Source organism: Mandrillus leucophaeus, unplaced genomic scaffold (assembly GCF_000951045.1).
Source record: "Mandrillus leucophaeus isolate KB7577 unplaced genomic scaffold, Mleu.le_1.0 Scaffold20, whole genome shotgun sequence".
Taxonomy (NCBI): Eukaryota; Metazoa; Chordata; class Mammalia; order Primates; family Cercopithecidae; genus Mandrillus; species Mandrillus leucophaeus.
In genome coordinates this window covers 2,165,069-2,185,428 of record NW_012102032.1, presented here as the reverse complement: position 1 = coordinate 2,185,428, position 20,360 = coordinate 2,165,069, and the positions used below count along the sequence as shown (strand labels likewise).

Below are 20,360 nucleotides of genomic sequence, written 5' to 3'. Positions count from 1 at the left end.
TAGCATCATATTGTAAGCCTCAATTATGCACAATAAAATTTATTTCTAAAAAGCATAGGCCAGGTGCAATGGCTCGCACCTGTATTCCCAGCACTTTGGGAGGCCAAGGCAGGAGGATCACTTGAGGCCAGAAGTTAAGACCAGACCAGCCTGGGCAACCTAGTGGGACCCCGTTTCTACAAAAAAAATTTTTTTAATTAGCCAGGTGTAGTGGCATGCTCCTGTAGTCCCAGCTACTCAGGTGGAGGTTGAGGCCAAGATTGGAGAATCGCTTGAGCCAAGGAGGCTATGATCACACCACTGCAGTCTAGCCTGGGCGACAGAATGAGACCCTGTCTCAAGAACAAAAAAAAGTGTAGATGTTGTACACAATTAGGAGAAGTGATGGGGTTATTTCCGTAGCCACCTTGTAATTATTTCCCACTAACAGAGAAATATGATTCATAATTCTGTAATTAACCAGGTTAACAAAAACAGGAACTTCGGTACTTGACTATGAGAAATGTATTCTGGACATGCTCCTTATATGCATGTACATTATGATTGATCAAGTTACCAGACAAAAAGATGATTAAAGAACCATTTGTAAACTGTATGTAACATTAAGGATTTATAAAGGCTGTTCTTAATAGCAAAGGAGTCCATCAGCTACAATTTACTCTCCTATATAATGTGATGTACAATTTTTGACACTAGGTGGAACAGTTTCCTGGCAAAAGGCTTCACAAAGCCCTATATCCCTTTCAATCAAGCCCAGCTTCTAGACAAAGAATTGTAAAGAGAAGAAAAACTATCGACAATCATTTATAATTTAAAAAGATGCCCAAATATTTAGCTATAAGTAGAAGGCTGAATATATTTTACAATTTTTCTGTTTGCCATATATTTTAACCATTGGATTTTCTCATGTTTTAGGTGTTAGAGTTTTACTTTCTAGAAGCAGTTTGGAAGTAGAAAAGTTGGGAACTATTCAGTTACATTGTAGAATAGATCAGGTTTTATTAGAAGCTGTAACATCAAGGAGTTATCCTTTGAATGATATCTGTGAGCCATTTGTTTCATATGACCATTTTTATAGAAAAAACTTGACTCTTTGTTATCAATTAGATACAAAGAAAGTTGTGAGATATGTGCCCCTGTGTAAGATTCAGAGGCCTGTTTCTGCTTTAAAGTTTGGGATTCTTTCATTATTAAAATATGTGTTAAAAATTGTACATTTACCCTGTAGTGCAGGTCAATTGATGACTAAAATGAAAACAAAAAATATATATATACATTTTAAAAATCTGACGTCTTAATTGCTTTTTCATATTTATAACCTCCTCGGTACATGGCACCCTAAGGAAGAAGTACTGTATAGTATTCTGCACTTTTTAAAAGCTGTTTTTTCCTTAGGTATAGACATTTCTGATATTTTTTGACTCTTGGCTATTGCTGAAAGTAAATATCATTTGGAAAACTGCATTGATATGGGTTGAAATAAAATAGTGAAATAGTTTCAGTAAGTGAAATATTGTAGTAGTTGTTAATACCATAAAGTGGAATCATTCTTTTAAAAAAAAATTGTTAGCCAACTTCTTCCCTATCAATTCAGCTTGACTTCTGAATATTGCTTTATTGCTCACTTGTCTATCCTCCTTTTAAGACAAAAAAGAAATTACCAAAAGTTAAGGCTCTGGTATGACTTGATACCAGACGCTTATAACTATGGCTGTAAGCATGCAGTGACTCAGTGCTGTTTCAGGAAGACCAACAGACCCTTCTTAGAAAAAAATCTATTTGCCTTTTGTTTGATGAAGGCATGAAAGCTCTTCTCTCTGTCTTTCCCTAAGGAATGACTCATATATTAACTCTGCTGAGCATCACCACATCAAAAGAAGAAACCAAGGTCTTCAGGACATTGGGCTGGGTTTTTGCCAAGGAAAAGGGGTATGCACAGACTGGGTAACTTCCTGCCCTTAAGTTTATTAATGTATGCTTAAATGAAAGACAAGAAAATTTAGTTTAGCTTACATTTGTTGTTGGGCATACATTTTAAACAATTTATACTAGCCCCCCCTTTTTTTAACAGCGCTCTCATAAATATGTAGTTCATTTCTCCTGAATACTTCAGTCAACTGTGTGATCAAAAGTTGCTTGGGTCTAGAGAACAAAGGCGAAACATGCCTTTTTTTCTTTTTCTTTTTCTTTTTCTTTTGTTTTTTAGATGGAGACTCACTCTGTCACGCAGGCTGGAGTGCAATGGTGCGATCTGTATTTTTAGTAGAGGCAGGGTTTCACAATGTTGGCCAGGCTGGTCTCGAACTCCTGACCTCAAGTGATCCACCCGCCTGGGCCTCCCAAACTGCTGGGATTACAGGCGTGAGCCACCACGCCTGGCCAAATATGCCTTTTAATATGGATTAACTCAACATAATAAAAATAGCTTCAAAGACAGTACCTTATAACTTGGAGCCTGAACTAATACTGTAGAGTTCATATTTCTTTTGTTTTGTCCAGCAATTTTATACTTGCACTTTTATAGTATAATCTCATATTTCTACCCTATGACCTAGGTAACTGGCATTATTAGGCTTTTTGTTAAACAAAGGAGATGAGATAGAAGTTACCAACAGTAATTTACCAACAGATTTAGAAAACTGAAATCCACATTAATGCATGCCCAGGTTCCTGCTTTTTGACAGTTTGTTTCTTTGTTTTTTGTTTTGGTTTTTGGTTTTTTGTTTTGGTTTTTGTTTTTGTTTTTAGACAGGGTCTGGCTCTGTTGCTCAGGCTGGAGTGCAGTGACATGATCATAGTTCACTGCAATCTTGAACTCCTGGTATCAAGTGGTCCTCCCATCTCAGCCTCCCAAGTAGCTGGGACTACAGGCATATGCCACTACACTGGGCTAATATTTTTTCTTAGTAGAGACAGAATTTCACTGTGTTGTCCGGGCTATTCTTGAACTGCTGGGCTCAAGTGATCCTGCTGCCTCGGCCTCTCAAAGTGTTAGGATTACAAGCGTGAGACACTGTTCCCAGCCTTTACTGCATTTTGTAAAGAGAGACCAGAGGCATAACTTGGGACCTTCTTTACAAAAAGAATATAAACACTGGTTAAACTTGTCAGTGCCCATTGGGAATCAATATTTTACACTCTAGCCTTCTAGATTTATTTGCTGTAGACTATAACCTTGTTTTTTGACTCTAATGATAAAAACAATGATTAAAAAAATTCTGAGGAGAATTTCTGTGTTTGCAAAAGGGTTTCTGAAGTCCCCTGAAAGAAAACAAAGGTTTTGCAAGTCATACAAACAACGATTTGTCATCTTCTTTTGTTTGTTTATCACCCAGATATTCCTAATGAATCACATTCCAGACTAACCACTGACTGCTTTTGTTCCTTAGTGAAGAAGTGTGGCAAATAAATGTTTTCCCAGTGAATCAGCACAGGATTCTTGATTTTATTACCTTTGCCCTAAACTTTCCAGACAAAACTAATTGGAAATTTTGCCTTTGGGATCTCACTTGACTTCTGTGTATAGATGATGGATTAGGCTATGAATTGACATTACAGATGTTGTCCAAACAACTCCAGTCTTTAGGAATGTTTTATCAGTTCTGAGGGAGCCGTCTAGAGTGGAAGAATGTCTGTCTGTTTTGTCTGCTCGCCTTCCTTAAAAATACTCATACACACACAACACACATTCTGCAATCTTAATGTGATGTTGTATTCTTCATCTTGGTTGATAAATATTCTTGCCTAAATTAGGCTAATAAATTAACTAATATGAACATTTTAGGTCTTTCGTTTTTAAAAGATGTCTCTGTAAGAAAGGACCATAAAGTAAACCCAACAGTATTCTATCTTTGGTCTTTGGATGATATACTGTTTTTCTTGATGAAACATAGACATGAGTATAACCTTTTCAATCCTTTAAATGCTACAAAGTGTGTGAAGAATTATAGTAAATCATGAGCGAGCTGCTATAATATAAATCCAAAGAACCTGAAAAGTTCAAAATCCAGAAAATGTTTTACTTACTTAAAATTAAGCAGCAGTGTGCATTCTAGTTTATCATTTTACTAATATGATTTTTCCACAAATTAAAGTATGAATATATTCACCCCTTTCTTACTATGACCCTAATTAGTGTTTGTAGCACAAGGATTTCTTTCTCTGGGCTTACATAAATACTACATTATTATCAGAAAACTATTTAAAACTCTTCACTATCAGATTAGGATGGAGAGAGAGAGGGAGAGAGAGAGAGATGTGGTTTTGTATAATTTTACCTTTCTAGGACAATTTTTTTTAATTCTAAGTTTCTCTTAATTAGAAGAACTAATAGTGTCTTATCATTATTCTTGAAGCTAGAGTAAAAATTGCTTACATAGACTTATCTCAGTTCGGTTTTTTTCTAATCACTAAAACTCATGAAAGAATGTAAATCATGGAAATGTAACTTTTTAAACATATGTAAAAAGAGTTTTTGAAAGATAAAATATATTTTTCCACAGACAAATACCTACATCTGCTCTTATTAGAAATCTTACCCTTTCATCTAAGTATGGTTTGCTCTCACCCAGACATACTCTTGCCTGGCCAAGCACTACATCTTTTGTCCTGGACAAGGCAAAATTATTCCATTACCAATCTTTGGAAAATACAATGTAATACAGCTCATGAGACTAGATATATGGAACTCTGAAATGAAGCAAATCCAGATGTCCAATATGTTGAAAATAATCGAGCTATCTTGTTGATTTGACTTCATCTAGAATAACTATACTGAGTTACCAAAAATGAAACAGACCTTTATTTGCCACTTTTCTTTTTCTTTTTTTTTTTTTTTTAAGACAGGGTCTCACTCTGTCGACCAGGCTGGAGTGCAGTGGTGCGATCTCAGCTCACAGCGACCTTGACCTCCCAGGCTCAAGCTATCCTCCCACTTCAGCTTCCCAAGTAACTGAGACTGCAGGTGCACACCACCATACCCAGCTAATTTGTTTTTTTTTTTTTTTTTTAAGAGATAGGGTCTCACCATGTTACCCAAGCTGGTCTCAAAACTCCTGGGCTCCAGTGATTCTCCAGCCTCAACCTCCCAAAGTACCGAGAATACAGACGTGAGCCACCCTGCCTGGCCTATTTGCCACTTTAAGACATACTCCCTGTATTGATTTTTACCTTGCCACATGTCACATCCTTTTAAATGTGTTCAGACTCATTTTATAGCACAGCATATGGTCTGTCTTGGCAAATATGCCATGTGTATTTGAAAATAATATATATTTGGCTCTTGTTGGGTGGTATTTTCTATATTATTCAAATCTTCTGTATCCATACAATTATCAGTGTAGTTGTTCTATCAATTAATGAAATATAGATGTTGAAGTTTTCTACTATGTATGTGCCAGGCATGGTGGCTCACATCTAATCCCAGTGCTTTGGGAGGCCAAGGCAGGAGGATCCCTTGAACTGAGTTTGAGACCAGCCTGGACAACATAGGCAGACCCTGTCTCTACAAAAAACAGAAAAATTAAATGGGGCCAGGTGTGGCGGCTCACACCAGTAATCCCAGCACTTTGGGAGGCCTTGGTGGCAGAATCTCTTGAGCCCAGGAGTTTGAGACTAGCCTGGGCAACATAGGGAGACCCATCTCTAAAAATAATGAAAAAAAATTATCTGGGCCAGGTGCACTGACTCACGCCTATAATGCCAGCACTTTGGGAGGCGTTGGTAGGAGGATCCCCTGAGCCCAGGAGTTTAAGCAACATAGGGAGACCTGTCTACAAATAATGAAAAAAAATTAACTGGGCTGGGCACTCTGGCTTACACCTGTAATCCCAGCACTTTGAGGCGGATAGATCACTTGAGCCCAGGAGTTAGAGACTAGCCTGGGCAACAGGCAAAACCCCATCTCTACAAAAAATTAGCCACAGGCATGGTGGTACACACCTGAAGTCCCAGCTACCCAGGAGGCTGAGGTGGGAGGATCACCAGAACTCGAGAGGTTGAGGTTGCAGTGAGCCAAGATCATGCCACTGCACTCCAGTTTGGGTGATGGAATAAGAGAACCTGTCTCAAGAAAAAAAGAAAAAAAATTAGTTGGATGTGGTATCTTGCATCTGTGGTTCCAGGCGGGTGGATCTCCTGAGGTCAGGAGTTCAAAACCAGCCTGACCAACGTGGTGAAACCCCATCTCTACCAAAAATACAGAAATTAGCTGGGTGTGGTGGTGGGTGCTGGAAACCCCAGCTACTCGGGAGGCTGAGGCAGGAGAATCACTTGAACCTGGGAGGCAGAGGTTGCAGTAAGCCGAGATCGCAGCATTGCACTCCAGCCTGGGCAACAGAGTGAGACTCCATCTCAAAATAAAATTAAAATTAAAATTAAAATTAAGTAAAATTTCTAGCTATAATTGGGGATTTGTTCATTTCTCTGTTCTCCCTGTGTTGCCCAGGCTAGTCTCAAACTCCTGGGCTCAAGAGATTCTCCCACCAAGGCCTCCCAACGTGCTGGGATTACTGGTGTGAGCCGCCACACCTGGCCCCATCTAATTTTTCCATTTTTTGTAGAGACAGGGTCTGCCTATGTTGTCCAGGCTGGTCTCAAACTCAGTTCAAGGGATCAGTTTTTGCTTTATGTATTTTCACACTCTGTTATTGGGTGTATACACAATTAGAATTGGTCTGACTTCCTGAGAATTAGACCGTTTATCATTGTGAAATGTTCCTGTGAATCTCTGTTAATATTCCCTGTCCTTAAATCTACTTTATCTAATATTAATTTAGCTACTTTATCTTTTTTATAGATTTTTTAAATTGGTTTTTCTTTTCCCATCTCTTTACTCTTTCTTTTCTGGGTTCTTAATATTTAAAGTGGGTTTCTTACAGACAGCATATACTAATCCAGTCTAACAGTCTCTGCCTGAATTCATATGTTTGGCCCATTTGCAATTAATGTAGTTATCAATATGATTGGGTTTAAGTCTGCCCTCAAACTGTTGTATCTAATTTTTTATTCCTTTTTCTTTTTTCTCTGCCTTCTTTTGGACTGAGGGAGGTTTTTTTGTTTTGTTTTTTTGTAGTTTTTTTTTTTTTTTTGGTATTGAATTTATTTGCTTGTTTGTTCTACTTCTTTTAAAATTTTTAGTGGTATAGTTAGGTGTAGTGATGCATGCCTGTGGTCCCAGCTACTCGGGGGGCTGAGGTATAATCTCATGAGCCCAGGCAGTCAAGAGTCCAGTGAGCTGTGATCATACTACTGCCCTCCAGCCTGGGCAACAGGGTGGGACCATTTCTCAAAAAAAAAAAATTAAAAAATTTTGTGGTTGTCCTAAGGTTTGCAATATGCTCCATTAACTTACCGGGTGAACAATGAAGTATTATTTTCTCATTTTGTATATAATGTGACAAACAACCTTATAATAATGTTCTTCATTTTCCTCCTCCCATAATTTATAATTTATGCTTTACTTGTCATACATTTTACTTCTTATACATTTTACTTCCTCATATGTCATAAACCCACAGTACTGTTCTGAAATATATTTATTTGAAATATATTTTCCCTAGGGCCCAGATTCACAGGTATTTTTTTCTTCAACACTTTAAAGAAGTAATTCTGATGTCTTTTGGTTTGCATAGTATTTCTGATGAAAAGTCTGACCTATTTTTCTCTGTAGATAATGTGTTATTTTTATCCCCTCTTTTTTTTTTTTTTTTTTTTTGTGAGACAGAGTGGCTCTGTCACCCAGGCTGGAGTGCAGTGGCACGATCTCGGCTCACTGCAAGCTCCACCTCCCAGGTTCACGCCATTCTCCTGCCTCAGCCTCCCGAGTAGCTGGGCCTACAGGTGCCTGCTACCACGCCGGGCTAATTTTTTGTATTTTTAGTAGAGACGGGGTTTCACTGCGTTAGCCAGGATGGTCTCGATCTCCTGACCTCGTGATCCGCCCTCCTCGGCCTCCCAAAGTGCTGGGATTACATGCGTGAGCCACCGCGCCCAGCCTATCTCCTCTATTGTTTTTCAGACTTTTCCTCTTATCATTGAACTACAACAATTTCATTATGACATAATTGTGATGATTTTTAGCAGTTTGATTATGTTTTATTTTCTTTTTTTGAGATGGCTTCTTGCTCTGTCACCAGGCTGGAGTGCAGTGGCACCATCGTGGCTCACTGCAATCTCCACCTCCCGGGTTCAAGCCATTCCCCTGCCTCAGTCTCCACACCCAGCTGATTTTTGTATTTTTAGTAGAGACAGGGTTTCACCATGTTGGCCAGGATGGTCTCGATCTCCTGACCTTATGATCCACCCGCCTTGGCCTCCCAAAGTGCTAGGATTACAGGTGTGAGCCACTATGCCCGGCCTATATATTTTCTTTTCTTTTTCTTTCTTTTTTTGCTTTTTCTTTTCTTTTTTTTTTTGTACTGGCGTCCAGTGGTGAGATCTCAGTTCACTGCAACCTCTGCCTCCTGGGTTCAAGTGATTCTCCTGTCCCAGCCTCCTCAGTAGCTGGGATTACATGCACTTGCCACCACGCCTGGCTAATTTTTTGTATTTTTAGTAGAGATAGGTTTCACCATGTTGGCCAGGGTGGTCTCGAACTCCTGACCTCATGATCTGCCCACCTTGGCCTCCCAAAGTGCGGGGATTACAGGTGTGAGCCACCACACCCAGCCTATATGTTTTGTTTTCTTTGTGTCAATCGTGACTGGATTTGTTCAGTTTCTTAAGTCTATAGATTGATATTTTTCATCAAACCTGGATCTGTTTCTATTGAGCATTATTTCTTTTGGTTATGAGTTATATATTGCTGCCTCGCATGTCTAGTAATATTATATTGAGTGCTAGTAATTTTTAATTGAATGCTAGATATGTAGTGTTAAATTGTTGCTTGTGTGGATTTTGTCTTCCACTATAGAACACTGATGTGTGGGCAGGTTCTGAAGGGGGCAATTAAGTTACCTGCGGATCAGCTTGATCTTTTTAAGACTTGTTTTAAACCCTGTTGGGGTTAGACTAGAGTGGCTTTCACCTTAGGACCAGAAGGAAAGGTCGTACCTACGCAAGCATGACCTTTCTGGATTGAATGCTGAGTCTCTCTACTCTAGCTGGTTGATCACAGATGTTTCCCAGGCCTGTGTGAACTCTGGGAATTGGTCAGTTTACAAATCCCCAGTAATTGTTCTTTTCCCGGTGGTTTTTTGCCTGGACTTGTGTTCTCACCTTAGCATACAGTGCAGCTTTGTGTGCCAGAGTCTGAAGGGGACCCCTGTGCAGATTTCTAGAGTTCTTTCTCTCTGTGTAGCTTTCTCTTTTCTGGTATACTGCCTCATAAATTCTGACTGCCTCAGCCTCTCTGAATCCTGAACTCGTGAACCCCAATCTCATTCTCAATTCAGCAGGAGCAACATGCTTTGTTTGGGCTTTTCCTCTTTTGACCATGGCATTTTTGGCAGGCATGGAATGTGTCTACACACAAGAAGCCAGAGTCAGTGTATGGTTTCTTCATTTTTATCCCTTCTCTTGGTAATCAAAGCCCTGTACTGCCTGTAGTACAATGTCTAAAAAGAATTGTCCCATATATTTTGTCCAGTTTTCTAATTGTTTGCTATGGAAATGAAAGTCTAGTATCCGTTACTTCATCCGGTCCTGAGGCAGAAAACCTTCAGCCATCGACCAGGATCCTTAACCCATGTTCCCTGAAGAGTTGGAACCTGCTGCTCAGTAAATGTATAAATTTTATATCCTGTGGCAGATTTTATCCAGTTAAGCTTTTCAATTAATACTATAGCTGTTTGGGTCTTTACTCTCTTGTTTCTTTGTTTAGTATGATTAAAAATGTGACACATATTTGCTATATTGTAGTGAGACTTGTAGTTTTTAGAAAATATACTTTAAAAGTAGTTTGAATTCTGTGTAACTTTTAAAACTTTTAATCAAAAAATTTTTTTAGTTTTTGTTTGGATTTTTCATATAAACATTTTTTCATTCAAATTGGTTATATTTAGAAACTGTTAAGCTATAATGTTGAATAGAACTTGTGAGGTTTCCTATCACTTAATATAGTTTAAACTATGAACAAAGGACAAGAAACTGAGTTGTTAATGTTCATTTTGTCTGGGAACCACCACATCTGCCTCAAAGGCTGAGTAATCATGACTTATTAGTGTGGTTATGGAAAATATATGTCAGTTTAGTTGAGTGAATGAACAGACTTCTTTAGAAGAAAGAATTCTCAAATCAGAGACTTGAGAAAACATTCTCAAATCAGATTGTTGAAAATTTCCCTTTTCAGAATTACTAAAAATTAAAACTATGAAGAACTTTTATTTTATTGGATAATGTGTTTAATCTGTTAGGATACATTTTTTATATTTCTGGAATGCAAATATAGCTTTTTCTTTCCTATATATCCCAGAAATCTCATTATTTTAGCTCCCAGGGCAATTTTATTTTTTGTTCACTTGAAACTCATTTCTAACTTTAGCTGTAGACTGTACCTGTAGCCAAAGAGGACATTACATGGGGACAGCATGGACAAACTCTTAAATTTTCTTCTTTTTCACTTATTGGCATTCATATGTCTCTTTTGTGTTTTCTAACAGTAAAGGTGGAAGTTACAGCTGATTTCTTTTTATCTTTTTTAAATTACGTCTGACAGCTATAATTGTATGAGGAGAAATGTTTCACAAACTATGCGGTTATTTTGAATATCACAAACTTTGGGGTTTTTTTTGTAGTATCACAAAATAATTTTTTTCCCCTAACTGTGAAATCTCTTGTGTGCACCTAGTGTTTAAAGAAACAATTGTAAATTTCATGGTTAATCATAAGTTTTCAAAAACCTAATCAAAATATTCTTTTCAAAATCTTCTATACTTATTTTAATAGTTTAATATTTCTACATTTCCAAGAATTAAAAGTCCCCCAAAAGAGGAACAAAGGCTAAAACTTCACATCGATTTTTTTTGATCCAGAAAAAAACTAATAATTAACTGATTCAGTGCCAAGGACTTCATTTTTTAGGTATTATTTTAACAGAAAATGCCGATTCTATTTAGAGATAAGTATCACATGTGTGAACGACTTTGTATTTTATATTAATGTCAAACAAAATTTTATTATCTTGGTAGTAGAATATCTTAGTTTTATTTTTATCACTAGATTTTATGTACTTTGAACCACAGATTCTTTCATCATGTGATCTTAAAATACTTTCTTATACACAGAGCCGACTTACTTTTCTGTGGGACTGACTCATTTATGAAAAATCATTGGAGAAATCTTTAACAGAAATCTTCAGATTCAGAAATACTCGCACAATATAGTTACTAATAAAATCTCGTGTGTGTATATATGTAAATAATTTTATTCTACAAATAAAGTATTTCTCTTCATAATAGCTGATGGCTGCTAGTTACTGTATGCTAGAGGGCATCTATCAACCTATGCTTAAGGGACCCAGAAATTTATATTTTAACCAGCTCCCTAGTATGCGGACTCTTCGTCTTGTGCTTTTAGGAACCATTGTGTAAAACTCATTGATACTGGTTTCACAGTTACATTTTTGCTTTATGATCTCACTAGGAAAGGTTACGTGAGGTGGTACATCACTAACTGTTTTTAAGTAAGGACATAAAGTGATATTCTCAAATTGTGCCTAAAAGAACAGTGGCTCAGAAAGTTGTTTTTTTAATAAAAGGAATAATCTAACAAATGAGAAATATAGATACATGAAATAAAAGTCAAGCAAGGAATTAGATCAGTGGTTGCTGGGGACTAGGACTTGAGGGAGGGAATTGGCCACAGAGGAACACAAGATATTTTTTTTTAATAAGGCTTGGGGCCTCTTTCCATCGTCCAGACTGGAGTGCAGTGGCATAATCATAGCTCACTACAGCCTCCAACACCTGGGCTCAAGCAATCCTCCTGCCTCAGCTCCCGAGTAGCTGGAACTACAGGCACATGCCACAGTGCATGGCTAATTTTTAAAATTTTTGTAGAGATGAGGTCTTGCTTTGTAGCCCAGTCTGGTCTTGAACTCCTGGCTTCAAGCAGTCCTCCTGCCTCAGCCTCCCACAGTGGTGGGATTACAGGCATGAGCTGCCGTGCCTGGCCAAGGGATGATTTTTGCAGTGATGGAAATGTTCTGTATCTTGATTGGTGTAGTTATATGGCTGAATGTATTCGTCAAAGCTAATTGAAATGTAGACCTCAAATAAGTGACTTCTTATGTGTAAATTTTACCTCAATAAATCTGATTTTTTTTTTAAGTCAACCAGGAAGAGATTCTGGGAAGGATTATTTTCTTCATGTTACTACCTGCATCTTGAAATTATTTAGAATTATTTTGTTCTTTGAAAGCTAAGATTTTTATTATATGGCAATTAATATACTATTAAAATAACGTGTATTGATAATTTTTTAGTAGTTCTCATCAGAAGTTTCTTGTATTTGTTTTATAGGGTCCACATATAGCCTCAGTTACATTAGCTGCTTATGAATGCAATTCAGTTAATTTTCCTGAACCACCCTATCCTGATCAGATTATTTGTCCAGATGAAGAGGGCACTGAAGGAACCATTTCTTTGTGGAGTATCATCTCAAAAGTTAGGATTGAAGCCTGCATGTGGGTAAGATATGCATTTTCATATTTGTTTAAAACTAACCTCACCATCTTGATAGTGTGTTGTACCTTTTTGAAATAGAATCTAAACATATTCCTTGTCAGTAAACGATTCAGTAAGTAACCAGCTACCTACTTCTAAGGCAAAAGAAACCTTTTAGAGCATCTCCTCTTCATGAATGGCATTGGGAAGAAAGGCATGAACCATATGTATCACAAAGCAACTGAGGCCAAGTAGACTCCAGCAGGGAAAGGGAGTACAGATGATGGAACTACAGCTGAGCCTTGAACAATGTGTGGGTTAGGGTTACCAACCCCCTGTGCAGTAGGAAATCCACATATAACTTTTAACTCCCCAAAAACTTAACTACTAATAGCTTCCTGTTGAACAGAAGCCTTAATGATAAATAGTTGATTAACACATATTTTGTATGTGTTAATATAGTATTATATACTGTTACAAAGAAAATCATGAGGAAAAGGAAATATAGTTATTATTAATTTAGTGGGAATGGATCATCATTTCCACTCCATTTTCATGTTGAAGAGACTGAGGAGGAGGAGGAGGGAAAGAAGGGGTTGGTCTTGCTGTCTTAGGGGTGGCAGAGGCAAAGGAGGTGGAGGAGGTAGATGGGGAGCCATGAGAGGCACACTGATTATAACTTGTACTGGCACAGTTCAAATCCATGTTGTTCAAGGGTCAACTGTATACTACATTATAAAATTTGTTCCAGTATTTCTATACCTGATAAACTCTTAGAATTTGTCTGAGTTATATAAAATATATATAAATATTAGATTGGTAATATATAGTTATATATCATTATTAGATTGGCAAATGTCATGTCTTTTTTAATTTAAAATTTTATTTTTATTTGGCAAATAAAAATTGTGTGTGTATATGTATGTATGCATATATTTATTTATTTGTTTGTTTGTTTGTTTATTGAGACAGGGTCTTGCTCTGTTGCCCAGGCTGGAGTGCAGTGGTGCCATCTCAGCTCATTGCAGCTTCAACCTCCTGGGCTCAAGTGATCCTCCCCATATGTCTTAGTTTTAGATTTAAAATACTGTGTTCTGGCTGGGCCTGGTGGCCATCCCTGTAATCTCAGCACTTTGGGCGGCCAAGACAGGCAGATCACTGGAGGCCAGGAGTTCGAGATCAGCCTGGTCAACATGGTGAAACCCTGCCTCTACTAAAAATACACAAATTAGCCAGGCGTGGTGGCGCATACCTGTAATCTCACCTACTCAGGATGCTGAGGCATGAGAATTGCTGGAACCCAGGAAGCAGGGGTTGCAGTGAGCCAAGACCCGCCACCGCTCTCCAGCCTGGGCTACAGAGCGAGACTACATCTCAACAATAACAACAAGAAAATACTGTGTTCTTAGAGGACTCATTTCATTTTCTGAGTTGTTATAATGCTAACTAAAGTAAGGTCAGACATTTCTTAATATAAACCAAGCCTTATTATAGTAAAGGTATCAGGCAGTATGGTCGTATATGGCAATTTTACTTTTAGTTGTTCCAGTTGTTCTTTTTGTGGTTTGCTTAAGTTTATTTTATAAAATTCTTTGGACAGCATGTTAAGTGGCAGATGGATTCTAATCTACACAATTTTTTTTTATGCCTAAATTTTTTTTTTTTTTTTGAGATAGTCTTGCTCTGTTGCCCAGGGCTGAAGTGCAGTAACACCATCTCAGCTTACTGCAACTCCGCCTCCCAGGTTCAAGCGATTCTGCTGCCTCAGCCTCCCTAGTAGCTGGGATTACAGGCACCCACCACCACACTTGGCTGATTTTTTGTATTTTTAGTAGAAACGGGGTTTCTCCACGTTGGGCAGGCTGGTCTCAAACTCCTGACTTCAGGTGATCCGCCTGCCTCAGCCTCCCAAAGTGCTGGGATTACAGGCATGAGCCTCCTAACCCAGCCCTGTATGCCTAAATTTATTCAGGTATCCATAGGAATAATTCATTGGTTAAAGACTTCTGTTTCCATTTGAGTTTTTTTTTTTAACTCATTTGGATTTGTTATGTTCCTGTAATTTTTTCCCACTAACAATTTCTTAGGAAATTAAAGATTATGGAACAGATCACTTACAAACTTAACTCATTAAAATGAGCATGAATACCATACCCTCAGAAGAAGCAGTTTTGAAACACAGTTAAGTGTTAGCAATTATGTTTTGCTTTAAAAGAATTATGAAGGAAATACCATAATGTTGAATTTGTTGAATACGAAAGACAGGAAAAATTGTCATGTTTCCTGTTGCTCTTTTATAAACACTGGAAACAAATTTATTATACTAGTTGCATATGCTTTATAAATTTGATGACATTAGTCTTTTGATGAAAAAAATGTTAGAATAACAAGATACTTGGAACATGCTAGAAAAGGGACTTTGTATGTAAATTTGTCTTTTTTTCTTAATATTATACTTTTATTCTTTCAAAATTTATTTACATTGCTGGATTAACCTTAAGGCCAACAAATGAAAACCACGATCTCAGCTGGCCACGATAACTGCCTCCTCCAAATTTCTATAGTATATATTGTCTATAGTGCTTATTAGGCCTGGCTTTTACATGCTTTAAATTAATTTGGCTGGTATGGTGGCTTTCTTCTCCAAATAATATTTAGGATCCTAAAAAATATTAAATATACCTTAAATGTATTAGCATCACAGTAATCAGCATCAAGTTTTGCACATAGGGCTGAGCACGGTGGCTCACTCCTATAATCCCAGCACTATGGGCGGTCGAGGTAGGTGGATCACTTGAGGTCAGGGGTTTGAGACCAGCTTGGCCAACATGGTGAAACCCTATCTCTACTAAAAATACAAAAAATTAGCTGGGCATGGTGGCTCACATCCGTATTCTTAGCGACTTGGGAGGCTTAGGTAGGAGAATCACTTGAACCCGAGAGACAGAGATTGCAGTGAACCAAGATTGCACCTCTGCACTTCAGCCTGTGCAACAGAGCAAGACTCCATCTCAAAAAAAAAAAAAAAATGAATTAATTTTTTTGAAAAAGTTTTGCATGTAGTATAGGAATGTCAATAAATACTGATTAATAGGTCAAATGTTTGCTCTTCCTTCCTTCTTTGTAACTGTCTAGTTATATTAAAAATACAGCACACACTAAGTTATGTTTAAATTTGTTAATATTGTTCTCAACATTTACAAGGACAGTCTTCAACAAATGGTGCTGTGGGCTGTGTGTAGTGGCTCACGCCTGTAATCCCAGCACTTTGGGAGGCCAAGGCAGGTGGATCACCTGAGGTCAGGAGTTCAAGACCAGCCAGACCAACATGGTGAAACCCCACATCTACTGAAAATATAAAACTTAGCTGGGCATGGTGGTGGGGGCCTGTAATTGCGGCTACTTGGAAAGCTGAGGCAGAAGAATTGCTTGAACCCGGGAGGTAGAGGTTGCAATGAGCTGAGATCACACCATTGCACTCCAACCTGGGCGACAGAGCAACACTCTGTCTCAAAGAAAAAAAAAAAAGTGGAGGGGCAGTGGGCTGGAAAAACTGAATATCCACATGCAAAAGAATGAACTTGGACCCTTACCTTACACCCTATGTAAGAATTAATTCACTGGGTGCGGTGGCTCATGCCTGTAATCCCAGCACTTTGGGAGGCCAAGGCAGGCGGAGCATGAGGTCAGGAGTTCAAGACCAGCCTGGCCAACATAGTGAAATGCTGTCTGTACTAAAAATACAAAAAAATTAGCTGGGCATGGTGGCGGGCGCCTGTAGTCCCAACTACTTGAGAGCCTGAGGCAGGTGGATCACTTGAGGTTGGGTGTTCAAAACCAGCCTGGCCAACGTAGTGAAAGTTTGTCTCTACTAAAAATACAGAAATTATCCGGGCATGGTGGCGCATGTCTGTAATCCCAGCTACTCAGGAGGCTAAGGCAGTAGAATCACTTGAACCCGGGAGGCAGAGGTTGCAGTGAGCTGAGATTGTGCCACTGTACTTCAGCCTGGGCAACAGGGTGAGACTCTGTCTCCAAAACAATATAAATTAATTAATTAATTAAATAAAATAAAAACTTTTTTTTTTTTTAAAAAGACAGAGTTTGTCGCTCTTGTTGCCCAGGCTGGAGTGCAATGGCGCAGTCTCACTCACTGCAGCCTCCGCCTCCCGGGTTCAAGTGCTTCTGCCTCAGCCTCCTGAGTAGCTGGGATTACGGGCATGCGCCACCATGCCCGGCTAATTTTTTTGTATTTTTGGTAGAGACAGGGTTTCTCGATGAAAAAGATAGATTTTTTTTAAATTCCTGCTCTCCAGATTTTTATCATTAAACTTACATTTCTTAATATAAAAGCACCATGCTGCAGATTTGCTTGTGAGTCCACTTGACAAAATGTTTTTTCCCCACCTTACCCAACAAAACTTTTTAAAAGTACAAATTCAGAATTTTTGTCTTCCCTAAAATCTTTGAATAAAATTAACACTCCAAGAAGATGTTGTGTTACTAGTTGGTTTGCATATTTTGTGCGTATTAAATTCTTCTCTAGTTCAAGAAGGATTGAAGGGTAATAAATTTGTATGTAGTAGATGGTTTGGAGGAGAGCTTTCTGAATTATTGGTTGACTATACATACCACTTATTTTGCAATAAGGAAGGCAGTCATTCTCTCTCCTTAATTAAACTTAGGCTGACAGTTTTTAGTGTTCCAACAATTTATGTTTTGTTTTACATATAAACAGATGTAAACTTAGGCTGACAGTTTTTAGTGTTCCAACAATTTATGTTTTGTTTTGCATATAAACAAATGTAAAGAATTTTGTATTTGTGTCTTATACAAATATATATTTGAATTTTGTAGAGAATCATAAAATTGTTTTGTAAGGATTATGAAATGATGAGACTTCAGTATCTAATTTGAGATAAATAAATTTCTGTGTCTAGGGTATAATGTGTTTTGGGACACCTGCCTGGATGACTAAATTCCCTTGTATTTATTTGCATAATTAGAGAGTACTGACTCATGATTCCCATTGTTTCTTGCTAATGTGGGAAAACACGAGGAGAATTAAACTAAAATATAACAGCAAATATAGTCAACTACGTGTAAGACAGTATACAGCTCTTGATTTCATTTCAGTCCATTATGTCATCTGGGATCAGCTTCAAGATAATTGAGAAGAGAATGAGAAAGGGTATAGATACAACAATATAAACTATTAGTTAATATTAGCTGAAGTTGAGTGAGAGTATATTAAATTCATTTTATAATTCTCTGCACCTTTGGAAAATCTCCCACAGAAAAAAGTAGGACAGAAAGTGTAACATTTTATTCAAAACATGAACTTCTCTTAAGTTCAAATGTTAAGTCAAATGTTTAACAGTTCTGAAAGCAATCATGTGATTCAAACTCATGACAAATTTCCTTAAAGTTAAGAAGGAAGTAACTTTTCCTTGTCACTAATTTAGTTACCCTGAGATATAGTTTGTATCAGAAAAAGATAAATACTTGATCTTTATTATACCAATTTTTAAAATAATAAGTTGGTTCTCTAGCATCCTCCAAAGTTGGCCAACATTACCGATTTTTGTGTGTGTGTGTGTGTGTGTGTTTTTTAGACAGTCTCACTCTGTTACCCAGGCTAGAGTGTAGTAGCTTGATCACAGCTCACGGCAGTCTGGACCTCCTGGGCCCAGGTGATCCTCCCACCTCAGCCTCCCAAGTAGCTGGGACCACAAGTGCGTAATTTTTTGTAGAGACAATCTCATTATGTTGCCCAGGCTGCTCTTGAACTCATGTACATAAGCAATACGCCTACCTCAGCCTCCCAAAGTTCTGGGATTATAGGTGTGAGCCATGACGTCTGACCAACTTTTCTTGTTTAGCAATATATATGATTTGGTTTTTGCCTGTATCCATGTATATATGTCTCTCCTGCCTTCTCTCTCTGTTTTTTGACTAAATATAGGCTTAATCTTTTGGCAGTTAAGTATTCTTTTTCTCTTTTTTTGGAGATAGAGTCTTGCTTTGTCACCCATAAGCTCACTGCAACCTCTGCCTCCTGGGTTCAAGCAATTCTCATGCCTCAGACTCCCAGGTAGCTGGGACTACAGGTGTGCACCATCACGCCCAGCTAATTTTTTGTATTATAGTAGAGACGGGGTTTCGCCATGTTGCCCAGACAACTGTTCTCAAACTCCTGAGCTCAGGCAATCCACCCGCCTCGTCCTCCCAAAGTGCTGGGATTCCAGGCGTGAGGCACTGCGCCTGGACTCTTTTTCAAAATTCTTGTTTCAAGTGTGGATAATGTAGTTACACATGGAAATTGTTGGTTCCACCCATTGTGAATACAAAATGTTTGAATTTGATTTGGTCCCTTGGGAATTCTTTTTGAGGCATTTGGAGGCAGAACCATCAGACAGAGCAAACTGAAATGCTTAACATTGCTTTTTAAGAACTAGCAGAGCTTTTTCATTCACTGTGTATGGCTCAAAGTTGAGAATTTCCCTAGAGACTATGTGCCTGTTGCATTATTAATTATCCTGTGTTTAAGCCATTTAAGTCCAAACCAAGTTACTAGTTCATAAACCTTTGTTTTCCTTATCTTTAATGTCACAGCAGGTCACGGTGGCTCACGCCTGTGATCCTAGCACTTTGAGAGGCAAGATGGGAGGATTACTTGAGCCCAGGAATTCAAGACCAGCCTGGGCAACATAGTGAGACCTCATCTCTTTTAAAAAAAAAAAAAAACAAAAAAAAAAACAGAAAACAGAAATCCTGGTTGGGCACACTGGCTCACACCTATAATCCCAGCACTTTGGGAAACCAAGGCGGGAGGATCACTTGAGCCCAAGAGTTCGAGACCAGCCCTGGCAACATAGCAGGACCTCGTCTCTACAAAAAAGAAAATTTTTTGAGACAGAGTCTTGCTCTCTTACTCGGACTGGCACGATCTTGGCTCACTGCAACCTCCGCCTCCCAGGTTCAAGCATTCTCCTGCCTCAGCCCCAAAATTTTTTTTTAAACTAGCTGAGCAGCCGAGCACGGTGGCTCACACCTGTAATCCCAGCACTTTAGGAGGCTGAGGCTGAGGCGGGTGGATCATGATGTCAGGAGTTCAAGACCAGCCTGACCAAGATGGTAAAACCCCATCTCTACTAAAACTACAAAATTAGCCGGGTGCAGTGGCAGGCACCTGTAATCCCAGCTACTCAGGAGGCTGAGGCAAGAGAATCACTTGAACCCAAGTGGCAGAGGTTGGAGTGAGCCAAGATAGCACCACTGCACTCCAGCCTGGGCGACAGAGTGACACTCCGTCTCTAAAAAAAAGCTAGCTGAGCATGGTAGCATATCCATATAGTTCCAGCTATTCAGGGGGCTGAGGTGGGATCACTTGAGCCTGAGCCTGGGGTGGTTGAGGCTGTGGTGAGCTATGATCGTGCAACTGCACTTTAGCCTGGTGACAGAGAGAGACACTATCTCTAAAGAAACGGAAAAAGTTGGGCCGGGCGCGGTGGCTCACGCCTATAATCCCAGCACTTTGGGAGGCGGAGGCGGGCGAATCAAGAGATCAAGACCATCCTGGCTAAAATGGTGAAACCCCGTCTCTGCTAAAAATACAAAAAATTAGCTGGACGAGGTGGCGGGCGCCCGTAGTCCCAGCTACTCGGGAGGCTGAGGCAGGAGAATGGCGTGAGCCCGTGGGGCGGAGCCTGCAGTGAGCCGAGATCGCGCCACTGCACTCCAGCCTGGATAACTGGA

General features: G+C 38.8%; 1 protein-coding gene across 3 annotated transcripts in view; it reads left to right on the top strand.

The window, feature by feature from the left end:
* Positions 1-20,360, top strand: part of VMP1 (vacuole membrane protein 1) — a 142,673-nt gene that overhangs the window by 44,041 nt on the left and 78,272 nt on the right. For 2 of the 3 annotated variants that reach the window (XM_011979172.1, XM_011979171.1), the window contains exon 6: positions 12,459-12,626. The exons of the other annotated variant lie outside the window; for it this stretch is intronic. In XM_011979172.1, the coding sequence (XP_011834562.1) occupies positions 12,459-12,626 (168 nt within the window). The remainder of the gene's footprint in view (positions 1-12,458; positions 12,627-20,360) is intronic. 3 annotated transcript variants of the gene reach the window in all.